The sequence below is a fragment of the Pogona vitticeps genome, chromosome 3 (genome assembly GCF_051106095.1).
Source record: "Pogona vitticeps strain Pit_001003342236 chromosome 3, PviZW2.1, whole genome shotgun sequence".
In the NCBI taxonomy this organism is placed as follows: Eukaryota; Metazoa; Chordata; class Lepidosauria; order Squamata; family Agamidae; genus Pogona; species Pogona vitticeps.
Window position 1 is genome coordinate 192,006,702 of NC_135785.1, and position 19,322 is coordinate 192,026,023.

General features: G+C 40.1%; 1 protein-coding gene across 9 annotated transcripts in view; it reads right to left on the minus strand.

The window, feature by feature from the left end:
• TAB3 (TGF-beta activated kinase 1 (MAP3K7) binding protein 3) overlaps nt 1-17,809 on the minus strand; it is a 28,437-nt gene extending 10,628 nt beyond the window's left edge. For 4 of the 9 annotated variants that reach the window (XM_078390468.1, XM_020791005.3, XM_020791004.3 and 1 more), the window contains exons 1-3: nt 17,670-17,809; nt 5,573-5,761; nt 1,395-2,853 (exon numbers count right to left, since the gene is read on the minus strand). In XM_078390468.1, the coding sequence (XP_078246594.1) occupies nt 1,395-2,853; nt 5,573-5,674 (1,561 nt within the window). In that variant the 5' untranslated portion in view covers nt 5,675-5,761; nt 17,670-17,809. Of the gene's footprint in view, nt 1-1,394; nt 2,854-5,572; nt 5,762-6,952; nt 7,051-7,328; nt 7,404-11,281; nt 11,884-17,669 lie in introns of those variants that run through there. The other 5 variants (XM_078390465.1, XM_078390466.1, XM_072994260.2 and 2 more) reach the window with 5 other exon arrangements.
• Nucleotides 17,810-19,322: the final 1,513 nt, after the last annotated feature.

Here is a 19,322-nt window from a genome sequence, read left to right on the forward strand (position 1 = left end):
CAGATTCCTAAGATGCATTCTAATATATGACATGCATATGAGAAACATAACTATTTAAATAAAGTAACAGGATAACGGAAGATTCAACATATCGCCATGTTTTTATATTATTAAATTATATTAATGTAATGTATTGTACTGTATCTCACCACGTCTTTCACTGTGTTTATGGTATTTTGGTTTGCACTTTTAATTTATTGATGTCATCTTACTTTGTTATTTTATTTTTTCTGTCTAGTTGTTGTAAACCGCCCAGAGATGGACGGTACATAAATAAAATAAATAAATAAAATCAAAGCAATAGGACAATAACAATATGTCATTATATCAATCTGACTTATGGCGACTCTTCTCAGGGTTTTCTAGGTATATAGTACACAGAAGTGATTTACCATTCCCTTCTTCTGGGGTCATCCTGAGATTGGGCAGGCCACACAGGGTAGCTCTTCTGGGAAGCACAGTGGGGAAGTGAACTCTCGACCTCTGGCTTCACAGTCAGATACTTAACTCCTGCAGCTATCCAGTCAAAGCTATTTATTTAATACCAGATTAGTTCTTCCCTTTTTAAAAATGGGCCAATGTTTTCCATTCAAAAGATTTAACAATTTTTTTCGACATTATACAAGTTGTAGTCACAGAGCCTCAATAACACACAATATCCAAGCAAATAACTGATGCTACTCTTATGAAATTCAGAGTCAATTACAAGAGCTTCACTATTTATGCTGACAACAATCACATTTGGAGACATCAAAATGGCATTCAGTCAAGTTATCGGTCCTATCAAGTCCCACCTACTCTTCATTTCTGTCCTTTATATAATGCACTGTATGGTAACCAGAATTACTTCTTCTCCACTAACAGTAAAAATGCAACTTATTGGCTGAAATTCTGTTCTGCAGCTATGTAAACAGTATAACATTTAGAAGAAAATTGCCATAAACTGAGAAACCTCCTTAGACATTATCAGCGGCATATTTCACAACTGAGGTGCAACAGATAATGTCTACAGAGGTTTCTTAACTTGCAGCAATGCATGTTTAAAAGTTATGTCGTTTACATAACTGCACAAGAGGACTTCAGCTATTGTGTCAACACAAGACAATATCATGCGACATACTGACATAACAGTCATAACACCATTGTGTTAGCTGCTGCTTTCTTTGGTACTGAAAAGACTGAAATGAGTGATGATAAACTGCATGCTCTTTACATCTTATGGGAGAAAATAATGTGCATCCACAACTAATTAATCAATATTAATCACTTAATCAGTACAGTCTTTCCTTATGAATTTTAAATACCCGTTGTAGCTCACCAAAACAACCCTTTAGGATACACTGCAATTTAAATTGTCTTAACAACTGAGAATTACTGAAGTACAATCAGTTTACCTTGAGTATAAGCATAGTCATCTGATCCAGAACTGGAACTCCTCTGATACTTATGGCTTCCTCTTTCACCTCCAGATCCTGGTACAACAGAAATGGGCTGTATAGGTTCTGGTGCTGCAGAACGTTCCTCTTGGTCCACTAAATTTAAAAGGTTCTCAGCTGGTGCTCGGCCTACTGTGATTTTAAAAACTGCTGGATTTGGCTGAGATACCATCACTCGTGGGGACTGTGTGAGCACACCTGCCGGTCCAGTTGGTTGCGTATATGTTATATATACAGGATTAACACTGTAAGGAGGTTTGGGTTGACCTGACATACTTCTAGAAGGAGAACCTGATGGAGTAGTGCCAGGTGCATACAGCGGGTGCTGGTTCCGTTGGGATGGTTGGCTACTTATTGGTGAAGGACTTCTATTAACTGCAGTCCCAGGTCTTTGTGGAGGCTCAACAGTAATTTCTATCTTGTTCATGGAGCCTTTAGATAAACTAGGTCCACCATATGGGAGATAAGATACAGAGTGTCCACCTGGCTTTTGATACGTCTGGGGTGTTTGTTGATATGAATGGGGTAGCACAGTTGAAGGACTAGGAGGCATAAACACAAGGGAACTCTGATGGCCTACTTGAGTAGGCTGAACTTGATGCTGAGGCGAGCCAAAAGGAGAAGGACATTGAGAAGCAGGTGGTGATCGAAAAGGTGACTGAGGAATCTGGGGCTGTTTTGGAGAATACTGAGAAGGTTGATAGTTTGGTTGGTGTGGGTAGATAGGTAGTGGATGTGGACTATAATGTGGAATTGGACCTTGTGGTGACGAATGCCACTGTGTACTCTGAGTAGGGGTCTGTCGTCCTGAAGAACCTTGAGATGTCTGCCTAATGTAGAGAGAACCAGGATTCCCATAAGGATTGCTTGGAATTGGAGGAAGAATTTGTAAAGCTCTGGGTACAGACTGTCCAGAAGGGAGGTTCTGTGAAACTGTAACAGTTATAGGGTTTGTGCTGTACCGAGGTATGTGCATATACGTAGGAGGAGGAGGAGGGCCTTGCATAGCAGATGTATTCATTCCAGGTTGTATGGAAGAAGGTTGCTGAGGTGGTTGTGGAGGAGGAGTAGCTGCATTTCTATTCTGGTCATTCATAAAAAATGGATTGTAGCTGGGAGAAGCTGCCACAACAGCTGGAGCAGAATGTGGTTCTTGAACTAAACATATGAGCTGTTTACCTCCTGTCTGTTGGGGGTCAATATGTCCATCACTTGAACTATGTACCAGTGTACGGCCACCATTAAGTTGAGCACCATCCCCTCCATGATAACAGGTATGAGGATGGATACCCAGGTTAATATGCAGAAGGCGATTCCTGTTCATTCGGGTGTCATCTGGGCTGTGGTACTCCATGTACAGGTATTTGTTACTTTCTTGTGCAAGAACTCGACAACAAGCATCGAGGTTATTGTTGTTCTAGCAATAACAAAAAACATGTTAAGTTTTCAGGTAAGCAAATGAGTTGTAGATGCTATAACTCCATGTACATACATGTCAAATACCAAACAGCTTAGACTGATCGAGTACTTGTAATATTTCATTTAGAGCTGCAGTAATCTTATAACACTCACTGAACCTCAGCTAGTTACATTTACAGATAAACAAAACAATGATTTTGGAAAAAAAATGCACAAACCTATCACCACAGGGATCATCTTTTTAAAAAGTTTTCTGTCTGAGAATGATATCTTCTAAATGATGCTCACCAATCAGAGAAAGGAAACAAGACTGTCACATTTTTTCCATTACAAGTATTGATTTCAGAAGAACATACACTTAAATAAAGTAATTATTATTCATATAGCCCATAACAAAAAATGGCAATATTCCTTATTCAAAATCCTATTCATAAGACACTTCAAATTATGTAGAATATACATATAATCTGAGTCTTTATTGATAAATTGAATTTAAATGCAAATCTTATTTATTGTTAAAGAAAGCAGGAGTGTGTGAGAGGTATCCAAGAGCATCTATCAGTAAAATCTGCATCAATTAAAAAAAATGTGTGCCTCCCACCAAAGCAAGCACTGTAAGAATCGTGTTGCAAAAATCAATTTGTATAAATACAATTGTGAAAGGGGTTTCCATGTTTTTTCAGCTGCCCATCATGTGCCCATCACATGACTGCTTGCTTGATTAGCACTTCCAAATTTACAGTGGGTAGTCGGTTAGATGGCACATACTACTTCTACAATTGTCTATTTTTACACTCCATGAACAAATATGACATTAATGAATATAATATTTTGTTGACATTATCTGAAAGTTCTCTGTTTATCAGTGCTGTGTTCAAACTGAGATCAAAGCAGTTGAGTATCTGGAAATTAATTAAGTTCTGTTCACACTGAGAATCTAAACGTTACTTTGAATTTCAAGGATTCTGATAATGTAATCATAAATGGGATGCTTCTTCTAAGATGGCACCTACTGTAACACATGTGCTTCATCTAAAATGAGGGGGCACCATGTGGCTTGCAATCCACAGGTAGTGTGGGGGGCATTTTTGAGGTTTCCAAGGCCACCACAAAGTCCTCTCATTACAAAAGTGTAAAAGGTGCCTACTTCTGTTCCTGGAAGCTTCCAGGAGCAGCCATTTTTTCATCAATGCCTATAGAGTTCGTAAGCCGCCACTCCCACTCACAATAAATAAATAAATAAAACCCACAGAAAATTTAAAAAAAACCAGATGACATCCAATTGCCAGTTTCAACTGAAATAGTTCCATCGACACAATGGAATCCACATAACTGCTGACTTACCACATAACAACTGATTCAGTTGGTTTATTTGTAGCTGAGACTATCATGTAGCATAGACACAGATCATAATATTTTAAATGGTTAGATGTGTGGTTACACCAAAAGCTTAGAATATTCACTCTACAACATATTTCTTTTCATTCTCATCCTTTTCCACCATGGTAATAGGCTTTTATCTTTCAGAATAAAAAATCCTTTGATCTTTTTGGCTTCTCTATTGACCGTTTACAGTGGTGCCTCACACAACGATGTTAATTGGTTCCAAAAAAATCAACGTTGTGTGAAACATCGTTCGGTGAAACACCATTTCCCATAGGAATGCATTGAAAACCGGTTAATCCGTTCCAATTGGAACGGATTGCCGTCTTTAAGTGAAAAAACCCATAGGAAACATCGTTGAGTGAAACAATGTTTCCTCCATTGGAATGTATTGAAGCCGACTCAATACATTTCAATGGTTTGCGAAGTCCGTTTTGGCTCATTTAAAAGTGCCTTACAATGTTTGGAACAGGTTTTAAATGCTTGCAATCGTTAGCCCACCTCCTGAACCCTATGCAAACTTAATTTGGTGTTGTTCTGAGTCGTCTTTAATTTTTGGTGATTTTTTGAATTTTCTCTCATTGGAATGCATTGGACGGAAAGTTCAATGTATTCCAATGAGAAAAAATTCAAAAAAATCACCAAAAATTAAAGACGACTCAGAACAACACCAAATTAAGTTTGCATAGGGTTCAGGAGGTGGGCTAACGATTGCAAGCATTTAAAACATGTTCCAAACATTGTAAGACACTTAAAAATGAGCGGAAACGGAAGAGCGTCAAAAGCACTGAAGCCGGCTTCAGTGCTTTTGAAGTCCTTTCCGATGTCCCTTTTCGCTCATTTTTAAGTGTCTTACAATGTTTGGAACATGTTTTAAATGCTTGCAATCGTTAGCCCACCTCCTGAACCCAATGCAAACTTAATTTGGTGTTGTTCTGAGTTGTCCTTAATTTTTGGTGATTTTTTGTTTTCCCTATTTAAATGCATTGAACTGTCCATTCACTTGATTTAAATGGGGAAAATTAAAAAATCACCAAAAATTAATGAAGACTCAGAACAAAACCAAATTAAGTTTGCACATGTTTCACAAGGTGCACTATGGAATCCAAGCATTTAAAACAGGTTTCAAACATTTTAAGACACTTTTAAATGAGCAAAAAGGGACATCGTTAAGTGAAATTCCCCCATAGAGAACATCGTTAAACGATGGGGGAAATTCCTCAAAAAAACCCATCACTGTGTGAATTCATCGTTGTATGAAGCAATCGTTGTGTGAGGCACCACTGTATTTTTATTTTTTAAGAGAAAATATTATTGTCTCTCTTAACACCTACCTGGAGCATGCACTGAGATACCACACTTTCTGGAATCTCAGGGAAACGCTGCCGGAGGTCATGGAGTACCTGCATGTCAAGCTGCTGGCTGCTTTGCGCCATGCCAGATGGATGTTGCGTCTCAAGACTCCCAGGAAATAGTCAACAAGCTTCCCAGTGGTTATGGTCTTCTGATGCTTTAGGCATCTTCTAAAATGCAAAGACAGTAAAACAAAGTCATCTTTAAATACAATTCTGTAATCATACATCTACATATTCATGCATACAAATATTAGCCCGCTAGTTTTCTTATTTCTTAAAATAATTACGTTCTCCATTTCATTCAGTACCACACTCAAGCCCAGAAAGCAAAACAAGCCTCCCCCCTTCCAGCCTTGAAAAAAATATTCAAGCAAGCTTAGTGGGTAACAGCGCTCTTTGGTAACTTTTCTGTCTTATATTTTGAACATGAAAGTCTGGAAGCAGTGTATCTCTATCTAAATATCAGGAGACATGCAGTAAATCACACTTCTAATATGCCCACCAAACCAAAGAAACAATTTCCTGATAATAAGCACATGGAAATAGTAGTGAAATCACAGGGCAAGGATGGGCAGAAAGTAGTTCAGACTCTCCTAGTCAATGTTCAGGGGATCATGAAGCATTTCACACTTGGCAGTTTTTTATTTTACTATATCTGCATCAAACAAAATACCTTAACAAAGCTTGAATGAAAAAAACATGAGACTTTTAGTTGGTAAACTTTATGAGTCTTGTAAGTCCTGGAAGCCTGAAGTCTACCTGCCTATTCCATAAGGTATGTCTGGATTAAAACTAATTGACAGGCCAATTTTATAATGAGAAATTCATATTTTACTTTACTTTTAAAACCTTACATTTTAATATTCTTTTTAGGATTTCCCTTTAAAGAAAGGATGGACACAATGTAGTCATTTGTGCAGCACTTCTAAGACTCCCTCCCATTAAATGTTGAAAAAAATCAAGAAAAGTGCCACTGCAACTGCTACTTCTGCTTTTATGGTTCTCCAGGAGCTTCCCAGTCACTTCCACAGCTTTATCTAAACTTACTTATTAAAGACAGCTTGCCACTTTTTTCTTTTTTTGTTAAAATGGCTGTTCTTTGCCTTGATAATGTTAATTAAATAAGGAAGTCATCTGTCACTACATTTACTTCTTGGAATGAGATTTCCAAATCTGCGCTGGACTGATTTCTATTTCTTCAACAAGCTTGTTAATTATGGACTGTAGGCATTGGAGAATCACAAAATAAAAAATAAACCCACTGGAAAATCACAAAATAAAAAGTAAAACCTCTTTTTTAACTAAGAAAAAATTAATAGAATTTACATTAAAATTTTCACTCTAACATATAAAAATTACCATTTAGCCTTAAAAAAGAGAGTCATTTTCACCATGCTTCTTCCACTTTGGCCATATCCCTGATGGTGTATGGCCCTTGGGATCAGCGTGGGTTTGATCTGATTTAAAACAAAACAAAAAACACCAGATTTGTTATGATTTAAATGTTAAAAAATCAATTAAAAATTAAATTGTAATTTAAATCAGTTTATTTTAAAAATAATTTATTTTTATCCATTCTGCTTGCGATGACAAATCTTTAAAAATAGCCTTTGAATTTAATTTAGTGAGACATTTTTATCAGTCTGAGAAAAATTACATCACATATACACACACATTTTTATTCTGATTTTATTAATTTTCCTTGTAGTTGTGAATACAGCATAAAAATATTAACCTGTATCAATCTATAACTGATCCATGCTGAAAGCTATCTGCAGATTGCTATCCTCCAATGTCCAATGAAGCAATACTGTGAACAACACATCAGGAAAAGCTGCTTATGCAAGCATTATGTTTCTTTATATACTGTATAAAACAAGCATCCCACCATGGCAAGAGACTAATCCTGATCCAATAATACAAATTACATCTTAAACACTGATGGATGGACTGGAGAAGTAATCGAAGTTGGGATTAAGATTAACAGAGTAATGTTTGGTGTTTGCCTGTTTTTAGTATTGAAATCATCACCAGTTTCCCTTTCAGTGCATAAAGCTTTTTATGCAACAAATTCTGGAGACAGTTTCATTAACTTATTGCAGCAAAACCAAAGGTCTTGTGGCAACTTAAAGACTAACACGTTTTATTTAGCATTTCCTTTTAAAGACTGCAGGCTGTGAGGAAATCAGATGGGTTATGTTGTCCTTCTCTAGACTTCTCCAGGTGGTGTTTTATCTACATGAGGAACATGATTTGTTTTGCTCTGGTCCAGGCTGCTTCAAGGACATACCATGAGGAGCTGTAAACACCACATTGCATTCTTAATTGCTTATCAGCAGAGATTGTCATAAAAACTGAAAGGAAGGGGCTGAGAGAAGTTACATTTTGAGGGTGAAGTTACTGGACAAAGGACATGAACCTGATTAGATAACATGTTGTGGGAACATGGATTTAAGACAGGGGTGGGCAAAATGTGGCCCTCCAGATGTTGCTGAACTGCAACTCTCATAATTCCTAGCCCACACAGCCAGTAGTGAGGAGAGTTGGGCCTAGCCCACACAGTGAGGAATGTTGGGATTTGCAGTTCAGCAACATCTGGAGGGACGCACTTTGCCCAGGTCTGATCTAGCAAGAGGCTAGTTAGGGTCTGCTTTTTGTCAAGCTAGTTATCCATCTCCCTATCTGCTGCTGGTGGATTAGGCATAGAGACCCAGTAGAAGAAAGTCATGATTTTTAGGTAGAATTAGTTAGTTTTATTATTTTATTGGGGAATACTTTCATGTGGCTCATTTATTTATCTGGATATGCATTGCTTATTGCTTTTTCTTTACTTTGGAAATGTAGGAACTCCTTTTTGAATTCTTTATGTCTTTTTTGTAATTTTAATGAACCATTTAATATTTTTATCCAAGTGTAATCCTCAGGATCCTTTGGTTAGTTAGAGATGAGCATGAACCCTTCCCTCACCTCCCAGGCTGGATCCTCCTCCTGTTGCTGTCTGACCAGTTGCCAACAGGAGAATGGGCTTCTCTCCCCCACTTCCTTGATTTATTACCTGTTCAGACAATGAGGCAGGACAAACACATGCTCCTGCCCAGGGCTGGTCAAACAGCAGAAGAGGAGGAGAGTGTGCTCTGACTGGTGAGTGGGTCACTGGCTGCGAAGGAACCGCATATGAACTGGGACGAAACTCCAAACTGAGGTTTGTACCCATGTCTATTCTTAGTTAAGGTGCCACAAGATAATTTGATGTTTCTGTTATTTCTCATGGTATTTATTAGCAGCAATAAATACTTGTTGCTGTTTAGGAATGTCGCATGGCACCTTGTGATGGTAGTGCTACTCATATTCATTGCCACCTTTATGACTACTTGTTTCATGAGAGGCAAATGCTGATAAAGAGATATGTTGTCTAATCATTTTGTATACGAATTCACCTTATACACACAGATACAAAATATTCCCACTTGGCTGCCATGTAGTTGTGATCTCTCTTTGATCCACCTTGGTAACCAAGTGGGTCCCCCCCCCTTATTATTTCTGTATTATGAAGAAGATAATGCATGCTGGTGCTATCTCTGAATGTGAAGCTGGAGTCCTCTATTCTTTTTTAATTAACTAATTAAATCTTTGAATTTCCTACCCTATTTCATTCTTTCCAACTTGAAAGAAAGTAGCTTTCTACTTTCATATCTTTCATATCTCTCTTGCTGGTTATTATGGGCTATGCCCCTATTTTGTTTGTGTACTATAAAGCAACATGCTTTCAGGCTAAATAATATCTTGTGTGCACTACAGAAGATAGGAGTGGTCAGCTCACTCATGGAAAAAAGACAAGATGCAGACAAACACACTAAGTACACTCTCATCCAACATTCCTTCTAAACTGTGCGGCCACATGGTGCTGCATCGGTGCTGAGCACCTGCAGCCATTGTTGCTGCCCATTTGGTTCCAGTTGCAGCCAGATTTTTGGGAATGTGGTGCAGGGCTTCTGCTCAGTGCTGGTGAAAACTGAATGCAACTAAAGAAAAGCAAATTGCTGCTCTTTAATTACATTTAATTTTCCACCAGCACTGAGCAGAAACCCCACCCTGGCCACACAAAGTTCTGGGCGTGATCAGAAGCAAATGAGCTGCAACACTGGTTGCACGTGCTCAGTACAGAGGCAGTGCGGCCATGCAGCTGAGAGGGAATGTTGCTTTCATCATTTCTACTTTGAAAGTGACTACCTAATCAAGCTTTTGCAATGAAGGTGCAAAAATATTATTCTTTAAAGCAGTCATTTTCAATAGGGGCCTTATGGCCCCACTAGGGGCCCCGGTACATTTGAAGGGTGCCACAGAATGGAAACAATTCTTCACATGCTGCCTTATAAGGTTTATTATGCAATTTATACAATTCTGATTCAGCCTATACAATATTTATTTCATGTCTTCACGGCTATGGCCTTAAAAAGGTTGAGAATGCCTACTTCAAAGCACTAATTTCATTCAAACAAGAGACAATCTGGTACTTATGATGATTTGAAGAACAAGTTTAAGTTTCACAGAAGTGTTAACCATCATATTAACTTTTTGAAACAATCTCACAAATATTTTACTTATTATTTACATTATAATATATTTTAAAAATACGTTCCTATATCAAAAAAGCATTTAGTTATGCTGAGCAAATGCTTACATTAACTTTTCAACCTGTTGCAATTCATTAATAAGATTTTTGTCAACTGCATCACACTAACATACTCATTAAAATTTTAGTCTATATTTATGTTAGATGAGATTCCTATCCTGTAAAGGATTTATCAGATTTATTTCCACCTCTGCTTGCATCATCATTTTTGCAATCACCGAAGGCCTTGGACACAAGAAGTTTTTACTACTGTTTTAAACAAATGATGCTACATTGAAATAAAGAGAGCAAACTTTTGATTTCTTTGGGCTGAAAGCCAGAAATAAATTGCATCTAAAGTAAGTCCACTGAATCAGAAGGGAGTTTTGTGAGTCAAGTGCTCCATAGATTAAACTGATTCACAGGGCCTACTCTAGTTGTAAATTACTACTGGATTTCAATTATTTTGTCATTAACTTCATAAAATATTTCACCATAGCAAGGGCTTGAAAAATGCACTCGTCTGTGATGAGTGAAAAATGCTGCTGGATAGTCACAGCTCCCTCCCTGCCTGCTTCCTTCCCCTCTGACTCTCTCTCTCTCTAATCTCCCCTCTGCCCTCCCATTGCAAAAGGAAAACTTTCTCTTCTCACGAGAAGAGAGTTTGAGTGGCACACAGAACTATAGCTCTGCAAGAGAATGTAGAGCAGTCCCATGCTGGAGAATATGGAGATTCCCTGTTCCTAATTTCAACCAAATGAGATCACATCCTGGGGTGGGAGGGAACCTGGTTCCTTAAGAGGCCGAGCTCTTTTGCTTTCAGTTTTAGTTTTGCTGGAGACATTCAAAAGAAAGGCATTCAAAATACAAGCTTCATGACCCCACAGGCATGCAGGTAATAAAGCAACCAAAGTCTGAGGGTATAAATCAGTGATTCCCAATCCCAATAAATTGCAAGGCTATTTAGAAGTCCGGTCATGCTGACTGGTGAAATTTTTGACTGACTGGTGAGACATTCTAAAATTTTTCAAGCCCTGACCATAATTAAATAACTGGTATTGAGACAATTAACATACCTCATTTATGCTGGTACAGAAGCACATAGAATGACTGTGTGCCATCAAGTCAATTCTGACTTCTGACAGATTTTCTAGGAAGCGAGTACTAAAATGTGGTTTATGATTCCATTCTTCTGGGGGCATTACTGTATATGACTGTGTAGATGGCCCAAGGCCACACAGCCTGGCTGTTCTGGGAAGTACAGTAGGAACTAAACTCTCAACCTCTGGCTCCTAACTCACAGAGCACATCTGACTGTCTTGTTAGATCTTACAATTGGGGAGAGGTAATCCCAAGATCTTATATCAAAGACGTGAGGAATGGACAGAGAAAAGCATGCCACAGTGCCATTTCATTGTTAATCATGAAAGCAGCTAAAGCCAGATTTACTTGCAATGGGGAGTATGAAAGAGGAAAAGTTTTCACAGTGATATAATAATGATTGATGACTACATCTGAATTTCTAATTCTGAGACTGCTTGCAAGCCAAGATCTGAATTCACAGTCAGAAATAAGTCTGTCAGGTGATAAGATCTAACTATGGGTGGGACTACACTGACAAATAATGCAGGAAATGTTCCAGGACAGGGATGATCAGAGTCACAATATTTTCTGTTGACTACATCAGTGGTTCATAACCTGGGCAATAATGCCCCCCGGGGGCGATTTCATTTTTCAGGGGGGCGGTAGAACGAAAAGGGGCGGCGTGGGGGCACTGGAGCAGAAGGGGGGCGGTAGGGGGCGCTGGAGCAAGCCAAACCTGTGAAGATGGCTGCAGCCTTTTTACAATGTGCATGAATATATATTTTCCTCCTATCTTAATTTAGTTTCAGAGTTTTCGTCTTGAAATTTTTAGTTCCTGCATTTTATGCCCTTTTTATATTTCTTTTTGAGTCTTAAAATGCGCTTGCAACTAAATCATTAAATGTTACTTTTTGGGGGCATTTCATTTTCCTGGAATTGAATTTTGTTTTCAGGGGTCATTGGATTTAAGTGTCTTAAATAAATAAATAAATAAATAAATAAATAAATAAATAAATAAATAAATAAATAAATAAATAAATAAATAAATAAATAAATAAATAAATAAATAAATAAATAAATAAATAAATAAATAAATAAATAAGAAATAAGAGGGGGGCGATGATAACTTCCTCAATGGCTCAAGGGGGCGTTTCTTTCAAAAAGGTTAAGAACCACTGGACTACATTATGTAAACATCCATGTGAATCAGCCCTGCCCCACAGACTAATAATTCTGTACAATTTTTTTCCTATGCCATGGGAGGGGGGCTCTACTTTTTTAAAAAACAAATATATTTGCATCAGTTCAGGTGATGATCCGAAGGGGTTTGTAAACATTGCATTTATAACCATTCTAGCCACCTACAGTGGCAAAACGAGAGGCAAGGCAGCAGGGGAACTGGCCACCATCCTCTCCTTCCCACACCTGGTGCCTGTGTCTGTTTTAATCTTCTCTTTATTTCATTTCTATTTTTCTTTCATTTAAAGGCTTGCTAATCTAGTGGAAGAGACAGAGGAAAAAGTTTTAAGATACCTCTATTCTTACCTCCTGCAAATCAGCAGAGCAACTTTAACAAGCTGGAAACAAGGACTTTCTCTTGTCTCTCTGCTGATTTCTGTTTTCTCCCCCCCCCCCGTCACCTGCTGTCCTAGTACTAGGACAGCATATCTTTAAAGGAGAAGAAAGAAATGGAAGGGAAGAGGGAAACAAGCATACCCAAGTACCAGGTATGGGGGGGGGAGAGAAGAAGATTCAAATGGCTAAGAAGCTGCAAACAAGGCTGATTTCCTCTCCTCTCTGAGCTTGCTGGGGGGGCAATGTGTAGCCTGTATAATTAAAAATTATAAACCGCCCGGAGAGTGCTTGTAGCGCTATGGGGCAGTATATAAGTCCAATAAATAAATAAATAAATAAATTAACCCAGAGACAGAGTGGATTTTTAAAATAAAAACATTTTAATATAATTTGATTTCTAAACATTGATTTTTATCCACCCTGCCAAGGGAAATCCAGCTTCCCAAGTGCAACTTCAAGGTAGACCCATTTGCATTCTTCCTGTTGTGTAGTAACACCCTATGACTTGAAAAGGGAGGATTTAGATTAGCAAATTAATCTTGGTTTCATTATGAACTGGATCTTAACTACTAACTTAATAAAACATGGCTTGTTCTAACCATGAATAAATGCTATCTATTCTATATGACTTGAGAACAAGAGATCATTGAAACCAGATTAGTCAGCATGACTGTTCTTGTCCACTTATATCACCAGACAGCATAGGACGAAATAGGATCTGTTCTCATTCACCACCAAGTCCCTTTACTCTTTAGCCATCTGCTCCTACTTTTTAAAGATGCACATGAGGCACATATGTTATATGCTTCATATTTCTGAACTAAGCAATAGAAGATAACTTGCCACAGAAAAAAGCATAAAAACTCAAGTTTAATAAAGATGTATTCACAATTTCTCCAACGCAAAGAAATTTACCAGATACAGTGGTGCCTCACTAGACAGTTACCCCACATGACAGGGTTTTTTTTGCTAGACATTGACTTTTTGTGATCGCTATAGCGATTCGCAAAACAGTGATTCCTATGGGGGAATTTCGCCGGAAATGTTTGGTCCCTGCTTCGCAAACAAATTTTTGCTAGGCAATGATTTTGACAGCTCCCTCCGTGTTTGCAAACAGGTGTTTTTGGGACCTAAGCTTCGCAAGACAGCTATTTAAACAGCTGATCGGCGGTTCGCAAAGCGGCTTTCCTATGGCTGATCTTCGCTAGACAACTATGATTCTTCCCCGTTGGAATGCATTAAACAGGTTTAAATGCATTCCAATAGGGAAATGCTTTTCGCTAGACAATAATTTCACTAAACAGCGATTTCTGTGGAATGGATTATCATCATCTAGCAAGGCACCACTGTATACAGTAGCTAATGCATCTCACTGAGCCATAGAAGATAATTAGAAAGTTAGCAACAAAAATCATGCTTATGGGCAGTTGGCTAGAGCAGTGGTTGGGGAACAGGAGTAATTACCCCAATTGGGGTAAAAGTGAAAATCCTGGGGGTAATGAGCAGAGCGCTAACCCCCCTCCCTCCCACCCCTATCCTCTGCAGCCAAACCTCAAATTGTAAGCCACCTCTCCCTGTTACTTCCTGGTTGCAGCAGGGCACTTCTAAATCCTCCATTCTTTCAGAGATCGGAGATAAGCCTGCTTAATTGGCTACAGCTGTGGAATAGCCCCGAGCAATCAATCAATCTGGGGCTTTGAATGACTGCTTCCTCTGGAAATGAATGCAAGCAAGCAGGAGGCGGGAAAGGATCAAGTTAATGAGGGGAAGGAAGGTGCGAGAGACAGAGGGCTTCATCAAGCTTATTTAAATATATGAAGAAAAAGGATGGATGGAGGGTGGGTGGGTGGGTGGACGCATGTGTGTGTGTGAGAGAGTGAGAGACAGAGACTGACTCAAAACTATGAAAAAAGGAACAGGCAAGGCTTGAATTAAGCCAGGAAAAAAGGGGGGAAGGAGGGAGGATATGTGTGTGTGAGAGAGAGACTGACTCAAAACTATGAAAAAAGGAACAGGGAAGGCTTGAATTAAGGCAGGAAAAAGGGGGAAGGAGGGAGGATGTGTGTGCGAGAGAGGCTGACTCAAAACTATGAAAAGAACAGGCATGGCTTGAATTAAGGTGGGTAAAAAGGGTGGAGAGAGGGTGGGTGGACGTGTGCATGTGTGAGAGAGAGACTGACAAAACTATGAAAAAAGGAACAGGCAAGGCTTGAATTAAGGTGGGAAAAAGGGTGGAGGGAGGGTGGATGTGTGTTTGTGTGTGCGTGAGAGAGAGAGACTGACTCAAAACTATGAAAAGAACAGGCAGGGCTTGAATTAAGGCGGGGGGGGGAAGGGTGGCTTCATCAAATACTGTATCACTTCCTTCCTTTCAAATGAAGGGGGTAATGTTGGCTTATATAATTTTTGGGGGAGGTAAAAGGTAAAAAAGTTCCATGCCCTGGGCTGGAGGAATTTTATTCTCTGCTTGTCAGACACTCTTGACTGAAAACACAAAAGGCTATACAGAACTAACGACATAATGGTTTATATGAAACTGCAGTTAAGATTATTCAGTTTAAAGAACTCTATACAGTATTCACTTATTTACTCCTTCCTTTTGAATGTCCCAGAAGAATACCGAGCTTCCCCCATACCTTCTCACATCAGAAACTGCACAAATGGCACCATAAGCCCATCAAAGTAAAAGCATGCAGTTTAATTACAGTAGGAACTAAGATTTTTATGGCTCATTAGATTAGTATTATCATTAATAAAACTTAAAATGACATTATCCTTATACCTAACTCCCTTTACTTTTCATATTTAGAGGAATATATACAGTATCTGCATGCATAGAAACAAAGAAAGAGACTTGTAGCGTCTACAACAGAAATAGCTAAATACAGTATTAGTAAACATGTTCTGATGTGATGCTAAGTCAGACCATTTAGGCAAGTACTGTCACTGAAAGTACTCAGTATAAGGCCTTAATGAAAAAGCAGGCATTCTAAGGTCCTGGTAATCATCCTTTTGGTTTTTTGTACCAATATCTGAAGATGCAGAGATCGAGAGCTTCTGAAAATGAAAGATTTCTGGTCATTTACTATGGCTAATGGCTACTGAATTTATGCAGTTCTTTTTACAGTCATATGTAACTGTTCAGTCAGATTTTTTAAAAGCCACTGAGCATCACAACCACTATTTTCCAAGGATTGCATTTATCGTAGAGAAATCACATTTCTTTACCATTTAATGAACTATGGCTAGAAAAGTAGAGATTTTTGGAGGCAGTGGAAAAGTTAATGCATGAGGGACATAGCTGTGAAAGTGTCACTGTAATCTAAAATATATTACACATTACACCAATGGGTACTAATAATTTCCCCCTTTCTGCCTCATTTTATAACTCCATGGAACCATCACAGGTATGTATAGGCACACAGGGAGGAGAGTAGTTTTTGTTGTTGTTGAACAGCCTGTGTTTCATGATAATCGCTGAAATCCAGTAGTAAGTCAGGAGTAGACCCACTGAATCAATTACAGTACATAGGTGTTAACTCACCAAATCCTCACTAACGCAATAGGCTTACACTTCCTGTGAATTATTACTGGATTTCGGCCAATGCTGACTTGCAATGAACTTCCTATTCTTCTTGCAGTAAAACTATCCTGGCATCTTTAATACAAACAGGTATCACTGAACCCAGTGTAGTGCAACCATGGCAGGAAGAAAGATATCTGAGCCTTTTAAGCATTTGCATTTGCTCTGATTCCTTTTGGACAGACACTCTTTTCAGTGTACACAAATGACAATAATTCTTTAAAATTCAGTAAGAAGTTTCAGAATGTAGCCAAAGCCTTGATATCACTGAAGATTTTCTGTTTCCAAAGCTGCCAAAACAAAAGCAGCAGCATCATACTGCAGTCACTCTGCTAGAAACACATGCCAAAGAAAGCAGCAACTATTACACCTCAATTACTTGCAACAATAACAGGAAAATAATTCTGGCACTACCCACATCCCTGCTACACAAATACATGCATAGGTGTGGCATATCCAAGCAACCCCAAAACAGCCTCCAAAACAGATTAACAAGGTCACTGCCTGTGTCAGATGTACAGAAAGACCTTTGCCTACTGCACCTTTTAAAAAGTTTTACTCTGTCTTCAGTTCCACAATTCAAACCTGCGGGAGATCATATCTACTTGGAAAAAATATTTACAGAAATGTCACCAAAACTGGCTAAAAGCATGACTGCACACAAGCAAGTGGAAGAGGACTTGCAGTGAGAGACACAGGACTCTTGCTACTGATCTCCAACAGAAGTCCCTAAATGGTGTACCATCACTCAGCACTGAATCTTACCCTTTTCTTTAAACCTCGTCTAATTCACAAACCACAGAACCTTCATGAACAGCACTACCCAATTTATAAGACGATACTATAGCAAAATATATAGGCAAAGAGAACCGAAGTTCATAATTTGCTTTCCATGCATTATATTTCAAAAAGGGTCCTTATCAATAACTCCCAGCTCCATACAAGAGCGTTCCAGCCCCACCTGCAACCCTCCCACAAACCTCTCCTGGGGGGGGACTGGAAGGGGGGGAAAGACACGCAATCAAACACTCCTACTCTAACCCCAAACACTGCCCCCCAGTACCTTCCCTCTTCCACCCCCTTTAATGAGTGCCCCGGAAGGTATACACACACACCATCTTTTCCCTTCACATCCTATTATGTGTGGGGGCCCACATCCCTTTGCCGCCACCCCCAACATCCACACACTCTCTCATATGCCTCCAGGGCCCTTCCCCTCTCACCGCTCGCAGTGGGGCCGGTTCCAGTAAGACCATCTCGCGCCTCCCTCCCAACTCGGCCCCCTGGGGCAGGAGGGGCCGGGGAGGGCCACCCTGCCTCGCTCCTTTGGGGGCTGGGGGGGAGTAGGTGGGCAAGGGGGTCGGGCAGGGCCCCCCCTCCTCTTCCTGTTTGCCTGAGGCGAGGGGGCGTCCCCGGGTGCCACCGGCGGAGGGACGGGGGTAGGGGAGGGGAAGGGGCGGGCCAGGGCGTGAGGCAGGGCCGCGAAGCGTTTCCGGGATTCAAGCGCCACCGCCCCGCCCAGGGTCAGGCGGCAGAAAAGGATCCAGGCGGGGCTGCCCCGACTGGCTGAAGCGCCGAGGGGGGCGGGGCAAAACTTGCCGGCTCCTCCTCCCTTTCCCTCCCCACCACCCTCGCCCCCCCATGTACAAAGAGATGTTGAAAAGAGGAACATCTCCCAAGGTTTCTCTAGTCACCTCCGGCGCACGATTGAACTTCTAGGGACCCGCCATGTGCGGGGCAAGAGTGGCAGGAGCCTCGAGGGAAGCCCGAGTTCAGAAGGAGCGAGACCACAGGCACGCCCATCTGTTGCCGCGCTTTGCTGTGGCAACTACCGTGTTTCCCCGAAAACCATATAGGGTCTTAAATTAATTTTTGCTCCAAAAAACTCACTAGGGCTCATTTTCAGCGGATGTATTTTTTTCCATGTACAACATTTATTCAAAAACAGTCCTGTCATCTTCTGGTTGCTGCTCAGTGGTGGAGGGCAGGGTTTCACTTAAAGGGCTTATTTTGGGGGTAGGGCTTAAATGACGAGCATCCTGAAAAATCCTACTAGGGCTTATTTTCAGGTTAGGTCTTATTTTCCGGGAAGCAGGGTACGTGGTACTAGGACAGTCTGTTTAAAAGAAAATTCTAGCAGAATGTTCCAAAACGAAAGTGTTACCAAAGAAAAAGTCACGGGCAGTCTTGGGGTATCTTAAAGACTACATCCTTTTTATTATGGCGCAATTTTCCGTGGGTTTCATTTCGTGAGAGGTACGGGATATTATCGTCAGTTGTCGCATAGACAAAGAGAGGCAGACACACTTACACGAGACAGTAAAAAGGGGGAATGTTAAGAAGAAAATCAAAAGGCAGTAAACAGGAAGTGTATATTCTTGATCACTCGGTGATAGAAATACAAAATGACCGTCCCCAGAACCCCAAGTTCGTGATGAAGCAGCCATGGATCTCCTGAGCGTTTCTGAGTGATAAACGTTCTTCTCAACTCTCCCTTCGGTTTCCAGGGCGGAGCAATCTTCCTCGGGTTACAATGCTTCGAAAATACTTCCTCTCCCATCTCGAAAAGCAGAAAACACGCTCCGTAACACCGGTGTGTGTGTGGAGACAACGAACTGGGGCTGCTTCTAAGCGAACGTTAAAATGTCAGAAATGTCAGTGCAACAGACTCAATTTCCTGAAGCACAGAATTGGCTCGCTCCATAAGCCCCTCTAAATATATTTTTAAAACCCAAACACTTTTATCTAGGTTTCTCCTCCCACCCCTTTTTTTTGGGGGGGGGGCAGAGACCCTGATGCATTCCCTAATCATATCGCCTCTGCTCCGTTGATTCCAATGCATTGCAACTCCTTTCATCCGGGGTTGCAAGGAGGTA